General features: G+C 42.2%; 1 protein-coding gene across 1 annotated transcript in view; it reads right to left on the reverse strand.

Moving 5' to 3' along the window:
* LOC134404312 (potassium voltage-gated channel subfamily KQT member 1-like) overlaps positions 1-16,431 on the reverse strand; it is a 466,408-nt gene that overhangs the window by 362,820 nt on the left and 87,157 nt on the right. The window contains exons 9-11 of the mRNA XM_063135026.1: positions 16,166-16,291; positions 14,433-14,595; positions 2,800-2,826 (exon numbers count right to left, since the gene is read on the reverse strand). Coding sequence (XP_062991096.1) covers positions 2,800-2,826; positions 14,433-14,595; positions 16,166-16,291 — 316 coding nt within the window. The remainder of the gene's footprint in view (positions 1-2,799; positions 2,827-14,432; positions 14,596-16,165; positions 16,292-16,431) is intronic.

Here is a 16,431-nt window from a genome sequence, read left to right on the forward strand (position 1 = left end):
TGTGTGTATCTTGAAAAATGACGGAGATAACTTCATTTCTGTAAATGGGGGGGGGGGGAAATCTTTTAAAATTTCCCCCCAAATCAGAGGATGATCCCATTTCCTTCAAAGTGGCCATGACTAAGGATCTATTTAGAAGCTATCATGGTGGCCATTTTCATGTTTCTAACTTGATAACTAAAAACGTTATAGGTATTTTACATTTGCAATGCAAGTCTATGGGGGGGATGGACGGAGATTCGGATCTGGATCCACAGCGGAGCGGAACGGAGGAGGATCGACCTGGAGCAGACCCGATCCAAAAGGTGTGGATCAGGATCCAGAGCAGATCGGTGGGTCTGTGCACAGCCCTAATTCATATAGTGATTTGATAATTCAGATGCTTCACACATACTATGCTTGTAACCCTTGCAAATACAGTAAAGCAGGTCAGTATTGGATTAATTTATTATATTTTAATCGTAATCTGAAACTTCCCAATGCAGCTACAATCATGAAAGACAATATAAAATATACAAAAGCCTAAATTTGCCATTGAATTAACAATTTAAACGATGTCCTAAAAGCCATGACACAAAGCAACAGACAGAATTAACTCCTATCATACATTGCAAACAGTATCCACAGCCAAGTTTATTTTAAAATCTATTTAGGAAAAGCCTCTCTTAAAAAGAGATATTTTGGGTTCATTTTCCAAGTATCTGGGGATAAGCTAGCAAACCTGGCCTCTTTGGGAAGGACGTCCATTGAGAGATTGCTACAGCCGAGAAGGCCTTGAGCAAGTTAGCATATACCAGAGATGGTGACAGCAAGGCTTCTCTAGAAAATCTGAAGCAGGGGTAGGGGGGTGGGGAAAATGTTGCCAATAAGGTTCTGAGACTGACACATAGTGGTTTGACTAAAGACACCTAATGAATTTATGGCATGTGATAAAGTCGTGATTTCATTTTCCTGGCCACTATCCTACCGCAGTTCTCAATCATGCCAGCCAGGCAAATGTGAAGTTAGGTAAGCTAAAATGCCACACAAAGGTTCTAGCTGCATCATGATAACCATATATGGTGCCAGTGGTGGTCCATTGCAAAATATGTCCTCTATGCCATCACAGAGAACTCTGAGATATGCTGAATTTTGTATGGGACCCTACTAAGTCAGAGGCAGATGTGGTCTGCCCCCAGACTTATCAAAACATGGAGCCAGAATAACAAGAATACAATTTATCAATGGTCCAAAACAACCAAAGTAAAACTCTCACATCTTAAAACTGCAAAATGGGTATCTTTGACCTTCCTACTTTCTGAGATTTCTTTTTTCTTGCTTAAAATGGAAAGGATATGCCCATTAGCTAGACCCGGCAAAATCCCGGGGTGATCCCCAGGATCATCCCTGTGCGTCCACATGACGCACAGGGGATCCCGGGATCAGGGAGGGATGATCCCTCCCTTGCCCCGGGATATCGCCCTCCCCATTGGCCTCAGTTTTTCCATGGTCCTGGGCTGAGCCCGATACCGTGGAACGTGTGGCCGGGTGCCATGGGTTGACCTGGCTCCTCAGGAGTGCTGCTCCCATTGGGACTAGGGGGTGGGAGTGGGAAAACTAATTTAAATTTTTAAAAACCGCTTACCTTTAGCGCACAAGTGTTTGTGCGCTGCTGCCCCTTTAATTTTAAAAAATGGCGGGCGCGATGCCTCTCCTTCTGAGGTCGTCGCGCGTTGCATGTAAACAGAGGAGGGATCTCGTAATAAACACATCGCGGGATCTTCCCTTCTCTGTTGCGGGCTAAACGGTAGGTCTAGCTAAGGCCTGTGACTGGGTTCAGACAACACAATAACCAATGGTTGTTTAAATAGTCGACAGTTGGTTATTTAACCCACCGTGGGTTATTATGTTGTATGGAGGATGTTTTTTAACCAATGGTTGGTTATTTGGCCAAAATAACCAATGCAAATAACCAGCGCTGTGCAGAGTTGACTATTTGAACCACCACTGATTATTGTGCTGTGTGGAGGGTACCGTTGGTTATTTCGTCAGCCACAGAGTCACAAGGCAAGAGTGGTCAAAGCAGTGGCTGCCGCTCTAGTCCAGCTGGCAGGATAGATTTTTGGAAACAATGGTTGATGGGATACTAGCAAGAGCACTGAGGGGTGAGAGAGGGTGGGGATGAGTGAGTCAACTCAGTGTGGACCAATAGTCAACTCAACGCTGATCCTAATCCACACCATGGTTGATTGTTATCATGTTGTGTGTGGAGTATCCCCTAGATAAACAACTGTTGAGTTGACGATTACCCCTCTGTTGACTATCGTGTTGTCTGAGAGCAGCCTAAGACTCTTGTACTGGACTCCTGAAGCACATGCTCATGCTAAAAGCAACACACGCACAACAAGGAAGGTATATTAAGTTACAGAAAAATGATGATGAATAAGCAAAACAGCAAACATTCCCTCATGCATGTAATTAATTTGTCTGTTTGGGTCTCTCTATTTTTGCTCTTACAGGGTATTGTAATTAAACCAAGGGCCAGTTCATATTCAACAGTTGATCATAAGACAAGCAGGAAAGAGTTTGCAACAAGAGTTACATATCCATGGCCTGCTTCAGTGAAATATTAAATTAGACATGACGAAACCCAAAAGATTAGTGGGAAAATGTACGTACAGCCAATAACAAATGTATTAGGGATATAGTTCTATTGTATATAGCCTGGACAAAATTCACAATATACTAAGATATATAGGGCCTTTATCTCTTCTCTCACAAAATGTACTTAATATCCCAAAGTTCTTTTTTCCAACCTACCTGTTTGCTTGAACATCCTTGTAAGACCTAGTGGGGAAGAAGGGTGCAATGTATTCAGAAAGGTCATGGTCTCAACTCAGCTATGTTTGGCATAAGAGGGCTATTTCAAAACTGATCTTGGGTGTGGTGTGGTGTGGTGTGGTGTGGTGTGGAGAAGTCAGCATTGAATGTTTTCACATTGTTCACAAAGCAACCCAGGCTCTGGTTTGATGAACAATCTTGCATGGAAAACTTCAAATATAACTTCAAAAAAGCAATTGTCAGGGCCCTTGTTCATCAGAAAATTCCATGAGTTTGACATGCACACAATTACACACAGCTAAAAAAGTTTCATTCCTCAGCCTGTCTTCTTCCTGTTAACAGTGTTACTCAAACTTGGGCCCTCACTCTAAACATATTCAACATTCTGGGCCATCCCCCACCTATTCAGCAGTAACCATCTGTTCCGTAACAGAGTATGCAGAGATACTTGCACATAGTTGGGTGTATGCAACCTGCTGCTGTGAGCAAAAGAACTGTGGATTGTACCACTAATCAAGTACTGGCATTAGACAGGGGAACACAGCAAGAGCTTACAGGAAAATGCCAGTTGAACAAAGCAGTTTCTTGTTCCAAATCATACTGAGATAATAGGGCAACTACCTTAGAATCCTATCCTTCCCTGAAACGTTGTGCCTCCCTTCCAGGAATTGTGCACCCCCAGTTAGAACTGGTTTATTAACACTGAACTTGCACCTGCATTTTAACTTCAGAAATACTACAATGTTGTTAGCCTGGTTCATTTGACTAGGAGCACTACCAGATACTAGGGACAAAAAGAATGAGAGTGCATTCACTCTAATTAGTAAACTCACAGAGTCTACTGGTGGAGATAGAGGGTAGAATCCAATTAAAGTCCTCCTTAGAGTAGACCCATTGAAATTAATGGGATTTAAGTTAGTCTAAATCCCATTCATTTCAGTGACTCTACACTAAGTAGGACTTGAGTTGGGTTCTACCAACTCATGGAAGCTCTTGACTAGCTGTGTAAACAGTTGAGTTACGGCCATGATGCTAGTTAAAGGGGGAGCTTAAAATAATGACAGCCTACTCTGCATGAAGGATAGAAGGACCCACTGTATGAGATTAGCAAGTCAAGATAAAGATGTCTAAGTAACTGCCCCATGCATTCTTATGGAAATAGACAGTCGGACCAATAATAATAATAACAATAATAATAATAATAACAATAATAATTTATTACCCGCCTCTCCATCTGGATTGAGGCAAGGAACAACACTAAATAAAATATAATACATAAAATTAGTTAAAAGAGCATTTAAAACAAATACAATATTAAAATAACAAACATTTTAAAATTCTTAGGTTTAAAATTCATCTGGGTAGGCCTGCCGGAAGAGACTGGTCTTTACAGCTGTCTTAAACTCAGAGACAGCATTAAGCTGACAAATCTCCTCTAGCAGGCCATAAGGCAACATAACACTTTTTTTCTTCTTCTTTTAAAAATATTTTTAGTAGTCGTTTTTTCATAACATTACAATCCAAATAACAAATAATCTGAGGAATACAGAAAGTTCATTGATTATCACATTTTGCAGTTTTGTCTCTAAGCGGAGCTAGGTGTTGCCTCAAGGACATCCTTCCATAGAAATCTGTGGATAGATGGTTATCGTCTGCCTTTTGGATGGATTTGATAAAACTATAATAGGTTGCAATAAAGGGACCAGATGGCCCCAGATCATTCGCATTTGATTATTTAATTTTTCTACCAGAACTATATTCCATAGAAACTGATACCATCATTCTAGTGAGAATGGGTTGGTGGATATCTGTTTTCTAGCAGTGACCATTGGAGAGGTCACGTTTTCCTTATATGAAACATCCTCATTTTGACCATAAACGAAGACAGCAAAGCCAGATTAAGATCTTAACATATTGCGATTGTTGTAGCCCTACATTCATCAAATATTGTTGATGAAAAATATACTCCACTTCCATCACATATAGAAATATGTTCTCACATTGGGACAATTACACTTTGCTTCATGGCCTAATAACAACAACAAAAAACTAACAATCATAACAGGTACAAGGCTGTGACATAACAACCTTTTAAAAAGTTGGACCTTTGTATCACCTGACTATATTTTATTATTAGAAGGCGTCGATACATTTCCACCTGGTCCTATAAAACTTCTGACTCTGGCCTAACTCCTCAGTCTCTGCTGCTCATAGACTGCCCATCCCTGCTTCCCTGCTTTCTGGCTTGATTACCAGCTTCCCTCCAAAAGATCAGCCTTTACTGTATTAATAATAACCTTGGATTAGGAAAATGAGAAGATTCATTCATGGTTATGAGTGCAAAGGAGTTGGACATCAGATAGACTGCATGTATTAGGGTGACCATATTTTGGAAACCAAAAAAGGAGGACAACATGGTCGCCACCAAGGGGGCATGCCCACCCGAACATAGCCTTGGTCACATGTCTGATTTTACAGAACACATTTAAGACAAATCTGTTCTACGTAACATCTTAATGTTAAAATCACTGAAATAAAGAACAAGTGAGAGATTCAATGTATCTGAAATGAACTTCACTCACTCCTACTTTTGTAGGTTTTGCTGTACTTGGAAGCTTTTGCTATACTCTGTGTGTTACATTCTCCCCTTCCCTCAAATATCTTTTCCGACTGTATCTTCACTCATTGCAAGCTGCTGTTGTTGTTAACAGGGTTTGCTACTGGCCCCAGATCTGTTTCAAATTTGGTATGGCTAAAGCTCTACCTAAAAGCTATCATAGTGCCAACTTTCAGCTCTTTATCTTTAAAAATGACAGTTTTAAAAATATTTTTAAAACCTCATTTTTTAAAAAATTCCTAAAAAATCAATGAATGAACGGATCTGTTTCAAATTTGGTGTGGCTAAAGCTCTACCTAAATCCTATCATGGTACAAAGTTTCATCTCTTTAACTTTAAAAATGACGATTTTAAAAATAATAATTTTAAAACCTCAATTTTTAAAAAATTCCTAAAACATCAATGGATGAACTAATCTGTTTCAAATTTGGTGTGGCTAAAGCTCTACCTAAATCCTTTCATGGTGCAAAGTTTCATCTCTTTATCTTTAAAAATGACAATTTTAAAAATAATAATTTTAAAACTTCAATTTTTAAAAAATTCCTAAAAAATCAATGGATGAACGGATCTGTTTCAAATTTGGAATGACTAAAGCCCTTCCAAAGGGCTACCATTGTGCCAAGTTTCATGTCTTTATCTTAAAAAATGACAGAGTTATAAGCATTTTTGTTAATTCCCATTGAGCTGCTCTTTGGAAAAAATCCGGATTTCCCCTCCCCCTCCCGGATTTGCCATCAAAACCTGGGCAAATCCGGTCATATGGTCACCCTAGCAAGTAGCATAGAAAGGGTTAAATGGCTTGGGTAGCTTTAGTATGGCATTTTTAATACGTAGAAGAAGGGTGCCGGCCAGAAGATTTAACATCAACGCACCTGGGGAGATAAGTGAGGAGATAGGAGCGACCTTGGCGCCAGAGGAGAGCTCTCTTATCAGGCCTCAAGGGCATAAACTAGCAGGGGTGGCAGGAATGAGGAGCGGGTCACCCTAGCGCTGTAGCTAGAGAGGCATGAAACCAGGCTCCTGGGCATATGCCAGAGGGAGATGAGAGCTTTGAGGGTATAAAGTTTGGAGGACTCCCCCCCCCCCGGGTCTTTGTCTTGCCTTTTCATACAGTGTCTTTTCATACAGAGGTGTCCATGGCTGGCTCAGACTGCAAAGCTCTACTTTGGAGTAAGTAGATAGTCTAGCTAGGTTTTATTGTTTTAAGGTTACTGGGTTTCCTATGTTATGAACTTCTATGGTTGTTTTACTTTTCATTCTTCCCCAAACCCCTATCCTTACTTGTAAATAAATTCCTTCTACCTCAATTGTTTGCTCTGCTATCTTCTTGCAACCGTGCCAGTGCTAAATCCAGGGCTACCATGCTAGGATTCTGGTGTCCTTTCTGGTGCTAGGAGGCCTCTAGGAGTATTGGCAGCAGAGACGAGGGTGTAAGCTAGCTACACACCCTTGATCTACCTTTACAATGAGGTCCATGGGCATAATAGATATTGAGAAGGAATCCCTGCAGACTAATCTTAAATAAAAAGTTATTATATGCCCACATAACACACAACAACCCTAAGATCTTAATGCCAAATTGAGAATTCTTGTTCTGTTCCCAGCAGACATTAATCATTTTGATATTCTTGGCAATTTTGATAAATTTAACAATAATTGCTCGAACTTGAAAGCTTTAAGAAGCAGGCAATGATTAATATGTTCCAGCTGCTAGATGAATCCCTGCAGGCATTAATCTTCTTCATCTAAGAATACGTCTATTATTTCCTAAAGAACAAATAATCGTTGAACATCTATCAAGTTATATTTATTATATATAGCAGTATAAGAACACCTGCAAATCACATTACTAGAAAAAGTGTTACCAGCATAAAGTGGCTCTAGTATTTATATTGTTCTTCCAACATCTTACTTTTCCTGGCTCGTCTAAGTGCCTTGTCCTTGCGGATCCTATTACAGCTGCTTGATTAAATAAGCAGCTGTACAGAGGCTTTAAAACAGAAGTGCACAAGCTTTCTGGCCCCAAGGGCCACATCCGGTATCTACTGGAGGATGGCATATGCGCACATACACGGATACCGCAGCACTTTCAAACAGGATCCCAAAAACTAAACCACTGTATGTCTACTCAGAAGTGAGCATGAACAACAAATCACATATAAGGAGCTCAAGCTTCTGCGTGTCTATTCACAAGTACGCAGGAAAAGCTTCCAAAGTGGATAGCAATGAGGAGCCACCACTACAAGCACCACCACCGCCAAGCAAAAAGAGCCCATTCAGGCATCTTGCAACAACCTAAGGGGAGACATGATAGAGGTGTATAAAAGTATGACTGGTATGGAGAATGTGGACAGGGAGACATTTTTCTCCCTCTCTCAAAATAATAGAACCAGGGGGCATCCCATTGAAATGCATCTGCCACTTGGAGAGATCCCTTTGGAGGTCTTCACAATCCCTTTGTGCTTTAACAACCTTAAATAATTGGGTGTCGTCGGCAAACTTGGCCACTTCACTGCTCACTCCTAATTCCAGATCATTTATGAATAAGTTGAAAAGAATTGGTCCCAATACTGATCCCTGTGGGACCCCACTATTTACTTCCCTCCATCGGGAGAATTAACCATTTATTCCTACTCTCTTTTTTCTGTTCTTTAACCAGTTACTGATCATACCTCTCCTCTTCTTCCATGACTGCTAAGTTTGTTCAGGAAACTTTTGTGGGGGCTTCATCAAAAGCCTTTTGGAAGTCCAAGTAAACAATGTCCACCGGATCACCCCTGTCTACATGTTTGTTGACACTCTCAAAGAATTCTAGAAGATTAGTGAGACAGGACTTGCCTTTGCGGAAGCCGTGTTGATTCTTCTTCAGCAGGACCTGCCCTTCTATATGCTTACTAATTTTGTGCTTTCAACCAATTTACCTAGAACAGATGTCAAGCTAACTGGCCTATAATTTCCTGGATCTCCCCTGGATCCCTGTTTGAAAACTGGTGTTAAATTGGCCAGCTTCCAGTCCTCTGGTACAGAGGCTGAGCTTAGGGACATGTTGCATATTTTTGTGAGGAGGTCCACAATGTCATGTTTGAGTTCTTTGAGAACTCTAGGATGGACGCCATCTGGGACTGGTGATTTATTTGCTTTCCATTTGTCAATAAGGCTGAGAACTTCATCTTTAGTCACCACTATTTGCTGCAGTTCCTCAGACTCCCATCCTGAAAACATCAGTTCAGGCAAAGGCATCTGTCCTGTATCCTCTGCAGTCAACACCGATGCAAAGAATTAATTCAGCTTCTCTGCAATTTCCCTGTCCTCCTTTAGCACTGCCTTAACTCCATTGTCATCCAACGGTCCAACTTCTTACCTAGCTGGTTTCCTGCTTACTGAATATATTTTGAGTCATATCTATCTATCTATCAATCAGTTTTCCACAACCCCATAATCACCTCTGCATATCCTATTCTCCATCCTGTCCTCATGGTTTATCTGCTTTGGGAGAATGAGAATTTCACTTGCACGTTTTGCCTCCTTAGGGAGGATGTGGCGTTAAGGCTTGTGAGCCTTAACTCCCAATTTCCCTTCTTTTTGGTGCTTGGTTAAGCACCTCTTCACTGTGGGCCCAGTTCAAAATGCTGGTTAGGTGATGGAATTGGCGGAGATGGCGAAATTAACGACGCTAGTACATGAAAGAACAATAGCCTCATATGTATTGGACTGGAAACCTTTTATTGAGTATATACAAGAACAGCAAAAGGATGATTTATTTGTTTGTGGGTTTTATATATAACCTGTACCTTTGCCTTTGATATATATACATTAGCTGGTTGTTATGAAATTAGTACCTGGCAATATAGAAACAACGGATGTTTGCAGTCTGACATGAAGATCGCTTTAAATGAAATATAGCCTTATGTATTGTTTATTTTACTAGATGTATGTGTAGTGTAGTAGTTTGTATAGTTTGTAGTGTTTCTTTTTTGTTTGTTTTCTGTACCTTCCTTATGTGTTTGTTTTTTGTGGAAAATAAATAAAAGTATTAATTGGGGGGGGGGGACAAGTTAAGATTATCTGGTTTTGTATCCCCATATTATATTAAAGGTCTCTAGGATCCCGACTTAGCTGGCTTGCCTCTGACCCAAAGTCAGTTGTTCCTAGTTTTGCTTGCTGAAAGTCTTTCAGGATGCTAGACATTTCTGTCAACCACAAAATCTCTACTGTCTGCTGAAACCAAAGTTTGCTTTTGAATTACACAAATAAAGGCTAACCTGTGGCCTCCAGGGAGCTTTACCCAGACTAAAGGTACCTGTACTCAGGGCCGGTGCTAGACTATTGTGCACCCTAGGCAAGGTGAGCTACTTGCACCCCCCTCCCCCCTCAAAAAATTGTCAACTTCAAATTTTTAAGAAATGATGAGTTGTAGAAAAAATAAAAAGCTCAAAACTTGAAACTGCTAAATTTATTTTAAATTGCAAGAATAAGTAATAAATAGTAATCAATTTTTGATTATCTTTCGCAAATCCAATGGGGGGGGCACCCACCATCTCGCACGGAGACTGAAGACGCCCAGAGGGGTGCAAATGGGTTGCAGAAGCACCGCCTGGCCCCTTCCATGCCTGCACGTGGCCATCCATGCATGCCCACGATCACACACAGTACAAGATTTTACAGGGGGTCCAGAGGACAGCGTCTTCCACTTGTATTACTCCTGTGTTTTTCCACCTCTCCCGTCATTTTTCTCTCTCCAGAAAACAATCATTAAGGGAAAAAGATGGACTAGGTGTGCCAAGCCTTTTGATTCATAGCTCTCAAAGCCCTCTTCCTGGAAGCACACCTAGGTGACAATCCTATACTCAGTTACCTTGGAGTAAGCGCCATTGAACTCACTGAGGCTTACTTCTGAGTAGACATGTATATGATCGCCCTTAGTCTTACTAGACCAGGATTATTTATTTTTAAATGAAGGAAATATCCATGACAAACACCCACTCACTCATAAGTAATGTCTCAAAGCAATCACCACATTTCCCTGTCCCCCACCACTCCCAAGTATTTTTCTTAGAATCCAGTTACCCCATCAGAATCATTAACATGGAAAAAAATCTATACAGCTCTCCAGGAAATGTGCTAGATTCAAGTCAGGAAGCTGTAAGAATTCAAATCTCTTTCATGATAGTAATCTCATGTCTTAATGCTGCTCAGTACCAGAGCAACCTGTGCAGCAGCTCTTGCCCAGTCTGGTGCCCTCCAGGTGTTTTAGACTACAACTCCCATACTCCTCAGCCAGCATGGGCAATTGGCTCAGGAGTGTGGGATTCGTAGTGCAACAGAGCATGTTCGGCCTTCAAAATCACACTGAGTATCTAGTTATGATTTTAAAACCATGCAAAGGGTGGGAGGAGGCACTGCAAATGGACACAGCCCATTTATGTGGGTCGTTTCCTTTTATGTGGAATTGAGCTGATTGCTCGAGACCAACCTTAGGAGTTGGGGTTGTAAATGACATGCAGGAGCAACCCGCCCATGCACTCACAATGACTACCAAAGGCCAGTAAGTCTGGCTTCCCACCCAAGGCATGCTGGGAGTTGTAGGCGTAAGCCTTGTTTTTTTAAATTAAATTCTTTAAAAACACTTAAACCCTCAAATTCTGTTTTCAGATTTTTCTGGTACATTGTGCAACCAGACCTATCAGCATGCTAAATTTCAAGTTTCTAACTCATCTGGAAGTGGGTAAACATTTCAGGACATACATTGCACACACATACTGTCTGCTTTATAGGCAGAGATAGATCTGACAGAGAAAGAATGAGAGAAGATAACCTTAATCTACATTTTTTCAGTTGCCCACGAGGAAGAGCCAATTACACTCAAAATATGTTTTGTATGTACCACATGGATCTTCTTCCTAATAATCATTTCTTTCATACTTGTTAATCCAGTATATCAGTAGTTCTCCACTGAATGCTTACAAAACTAGATCTTCCAGGAGCTTCTAGAGCAGACCTATAAACAAACCAAACACTGTGTCTTTAGTGGCTGGTCTTAAGACTGTTTTAGGAATGGGGTGATGGTGAGTTTATATGAGGCAGGAGGAGACTAAAAGTCTAAAAAAAAACATTCAGGGCCCAAATCTGTTAATTTATTTATTATTTATTTATTTAAAACATTTATATCCCACCCTATATCAATAAGATCTCAGGGCGGCGTACAGATAAAAGCATACAGTATAAAAACAGTAAATATACACAGCTCAAAACAAATTAAACCATAAACCAAGTTAAAATAATATATAATTTAAAAGCAGTAAAACTATTAAAACAGTTAAAACAATGTGCCAACTTGGTGAATTCAACCATTTAAAGCTTTGTTAAAAAGCCATGTTTTCATTTGGCGCTGGAATAAAATCAGCGTTGGCGCCAGTCGGGCCTCCAAGGGGAGGGCATTCCAGTCGGGTGCCACCACAGAGAAAGCCCTCTCCCATGTCCCATCATAGCGTATGTGTTGTGCTGGTGGGATGCGCAGAAGGGCTCCTCCAACAGATCTCAAGTCTCGGGCAGGCATATATAAGGAGAGGTGCTCCCTCAAGTATCGAGGTCCCAAGCCGTTTAGGGCTTTAAATGTCATTACCAACACCTTGAATTCCGACCGGAAACGTATAGGCAGCCAGTGCAATTCCTTTAAGACCAGTGTTATATGGTCTCTGTAAGATGTACCCGCCAGCTGCATTTTGCAATAGCTGCAACTTCCGAGTCGTCTTCAAGGGCAGCCCCACGTAGAATGCATTGCAGTAGTCCAATCAAGAAGTTACCTGTGCATGCACTACTGTGGCTAGGTTGTCCCTGTCCAGGAAAGGCCGTAGCTGACGGATCAGCCGAAGCTGACCCCAAGTACTCCATGCCACGGAGTTCACCTGGGCCTCCAATGACAAAGATGGATCTAGGAGTACTCCCAAGCTACGCACCTGCTCCTTCAGAGGGAGAACCACCTCATCCAGAACAAGTCGCTTAACCAATTCCAGGAATCGGGAACCACCAATCCACAGAGCTTCCGTTTCCGTTTCAGGATTCAGCTTCAGTTTATTGGCCCTCATCCAGCCTATTACAGCCTCCAGGCACTGGTCCAGCACCTTCACAGCCCCAGCTGACTCAGACGACAAGGAGAAGTAAAGCTGAGTATCATCAGCATACTGATGGCACCCAACCCCCAAACCCCTAATGACCTCACCCAACGGCTTCATATAGACGCTGAACAGCATGGGGGATAGAATAGAACCCTGTGGCACCCTACAGCTTAATTGCCATGGGGTGGAACAGGAATCCCCCAATACCACTCTCTGGAGTCGGTCCCGCTAGAAGGAGCGGAACCACTGTAACACAGTGCCTCCTGCTCCCATCTCGCAGAGCCGGTCCAGTAAGATACTATGATCAATGGTATCAAAAGCCGCTGAGAGATCCAGGAAGATCAGCAGGGTAGCATTCCCCGTCTTTCACCCGGAGTAGGTCGTCAGTCAGAGCCACCAAGGCTGTTTCAGTGCTGTGCCCTGGCCTGAAACCAAACTGAAATGGGTCCAGATAATCAGTTTCTTCCAAAAACGTCTGAAGTTGCCCAGCCACCACCTGCTCAAGCACCTTGCCCAAAGAGGGGATATTAGCGATGAGGCGGTCCAGGGAGGGCCTCTTCTGGAGAGGCCGCACTACAGCCTCTTTCAAGGCAGCAGGCACCACTCCCTGACAGAGGGAGGCATTTTCCACCCCCTGGACCCACCCAACTAATCCACCTCTGCTAGATCGAATTAACCAGGATGGGCAAGGGACATCTTGTCCACAGCATCAGCTGCAACAACTGGAACTGATCCCAAGAAACAAGACCAGACGGGTCACTGTACACCTCCCCAGGCTCTGCGATAACTGTGGCATCAAGTTCTGAGCGAGCATGAGCAACTTTCTCCTCGAAGCGCCTAGCAAATGTATTACAGTAGGTTACCGAGGGTTCCAATTCTGGTTTCCCAGAGCCCGAGCCTCCTCCCAACAGGCTCTTCACCACTCGGAATAATTCTGCTGGGCAGTGTGTTGAGGATGAGATTGAGGAGGCATAGTAAGATTTTTTTGCCATCCTCACTGCCGCATAATAGGCACAACGAAGAGACTTTGCTGATCTTCGATTGTGCTCACTCCGAGACCTACGCCACCTGCACTCGAGCTGTCATCCAGCCTGTTTCATTGCCCGTAGATCTTCTGTAAACCAAGGTGAATTTGTCTGGAAACAATACCCTTCTCCTCCCCTCATTATTGATGCATGGTGATTCAGTGGTGAAGAAAATGCATTCTTTGTGTATTCAGGGGCATGTAATGTTTTACTTCATATATTCCAGGATTAAGCTTGGACAATGAGAAAAGGTGCTAGACCTGAGCCCTGGCACAGATTAAGCCCTGCAGGAGGCCCATGCTAAGTGAAGCTGCATGTGATCAACACACCACCAATCCTTTTCATTTTACATAGGAACCTTCATCTGAGTCTATCATGGGATCCCATGGTACCAGAACAACATATCCAGCCTTGGAGCAGAAGAGGAACAGGCTGGAAATCCTGCTTAACAATTCCCGTTCTAATGGTTCTTTCAGACCCGCGAGCTGCTTTCTCACCTGTGTGGAGAAATATATGCTGACTGTATCTTTTCCCTTATAAATGGGGGGAAAAAACCAGCTTGGAAAGAGTGATTTTGAGCAGAAAAGGGCCAAAAAGAAAATGATTAAATAACCCCTGCACTTAGTAACTTGGCATATAGGGGGGTGGGGATGGGGTTACACTAAAACCTTTCTCCCTGACGTTTAGTTTTATATTGTGTAGGGGCATTTTTTTAATGGAATAATTTTCAATTATGTGATCCCGCACCCGCAGTATGAAATGATTCCAGACACAGTATCGCACCCAGTGAGAATTAAGCCAGTGTGTCAAAGGCTGATGTATACTTAAGGGAATCACTGTAAAGTAGTACGTTACCTCCTGGTTCATCAAGGTAGAAACTCAGCTCTTTTTTGTCTTCTTGCACTCCAATGTGGTCATAAGTAATTTGTGGAATGGACAAAACAGTTTCCCCTGGATTTATTATAGATGTGGAACCATTATCACGCCCAGGTTTTCCTTTCCTCTTGTATCTTCTACTCTGTAATAAAGAGAATACCATTTTCATAGAAATATTTTCTATGCTTCTAAACAGCAATGGAACAGAGAACTGTCCTGTTTTGTCTAATTAATGGACCGCCCTTTTGGCATTAGTATCTGATATGTTTATGGACCTCCGGTTATGTTTATTAAGCAAAAAGCTCTTGTTTTGGTCTATTGGATGCTGTAACATCTCTTTAACAAAGGTTTGTCTAACTTAGCTATTGGTTGGAGGTATCATACATTTAATGCTTCTTTTGTCCATATGTTCTGGAAATGCCCAATAGTTGTCTCCTTTCGGGAGGAAGTCATCAGATGGATAAACTTCGTAATTGGAAAGCTCTTTAATATTTTCTGATGTGTATGATCTCTTAAATTATGTACCTTCTTCTTAGAATGTAATGCGTGGTCAGCATAAAAGGATTTTTCACGCCCTCTTGACTACTACAACATTGGAAAGATAAAAGCTCACCATTTATAACACGATGGACTGAAGACCTAACAACACATTGGTCTGTCTTTACTGAAGTTTATGTGAAATTTACTCCTGCCCCCACCCCCGCATTTTAGAACGTTGACTGTGGCGTTGTGGGAAACTGATGATGAACAACTTAGGGCCGCCTACTTCTGCCCCTCTCTCCCCACTTGTGCAACGTTTCCCCTTTCCCTCCAACTCCCTCTCTTTTTGGCTCATTTGTTTCTTAGATTGTGAGCCTTTGAGCAAGCACATCTTTTTTATTTTTGTTCAGAGCCTTGCACATATTAAATAAATGAAACTTATGATGACGATGACAACTTTGTCATTGCAGTTAGTGTGTTGGACTAGGAGTGCTTCCAGATGGGGCTGTTATTGCACAATTGCCCTGCCTCATTCACAGAATTTTACATGGGGTCCAGACATCATCACCTTCTACACATTTCTTCCATTTTGTTCCTTACCACAGAAAAACTCTTAAGGAAAAAAAAGAGAATTGTTGCTCAATGCCTTCTTCATTATTAGCGTCAGGAACCCTCCATCTGGACACATCCTAGGACTGGGAATATCGGGATTCATATTCCCATTCTCCCTTGAGGATTACTGTGTGACATTGGATCAGTCATTCTCTCTCAATCTCACAGTGGGGCTGCCTTCACGGTGCTGGGGTGACGCTGCCTCCCTGTCAAACCCCATGCTTTCCTTCTCCAGAGGAGGCATCAGAGTGGGCAATTTCTGGGTGGCCATCTGAAACTGGAACAGTCCCACCCTCTTCCTGGTTAAAGTTGACCAATCTTTGGTTGCCTTCTACCAGGTACCGCCCCCGGGTTGACCCCAGATTGGTCCTGGAGCGACACCAGACGGTGGAAGCGCCAGATTGGCATCGCTGCATTTGAAAAACTCGAGTAAATACCCAACTTTTTCAAACTGCAGATCTACAGCCACCATGGGGCTTTCCCTGCATATAGACAGCCCCAGGGTTTTTGGGACAATAAAAAGAGGGGGCATATATGCTGCCCTGAATTCCTTGGAGGAAAGGTGGGGTACAAATGTAGAATAAATGAATGAATGAATGAATGACTATGCTCCTCCTGACCTGTTTTCTGAGATTAGGGCTAGATGGTGTAGCTGTTTTCTTCGTATTTTGAGCTGGTATCACGTAGATCTTCCATGTTGCTGTGGAGTTGCATGATTTCTCTGCTGCATAACACCTCCACAAAGTCTGCAAGGCATAAAAATAGTTCTTGCTAATACTATATATAAAGGGGGGATTATAAACTTGTCCAATACAAGCAAATAGTGTTATTTGTCCTACGTGAGGAGTGAACAGGATTTCTACTGGAAAGGAAAGGAAAGGAAAGG

The sequence above is a fragment of the Elgaria multicarinata genome, chromosome 9 (genome assembly GCF_023053635.1).
Source record: "Elgaria multicarinata webbii isolate HBS135686 ecotype San Diego chromosome 9, rElgMul1.1.pri, whole genome shotgun sequence".
In the NCBI taxonomy this organism is placed as follows: Eukaryota; Metazoa; Chordata; class Lepidosauria; order Squamata; family Anguidae; genus Elgaria; species Elgaria multicarinata.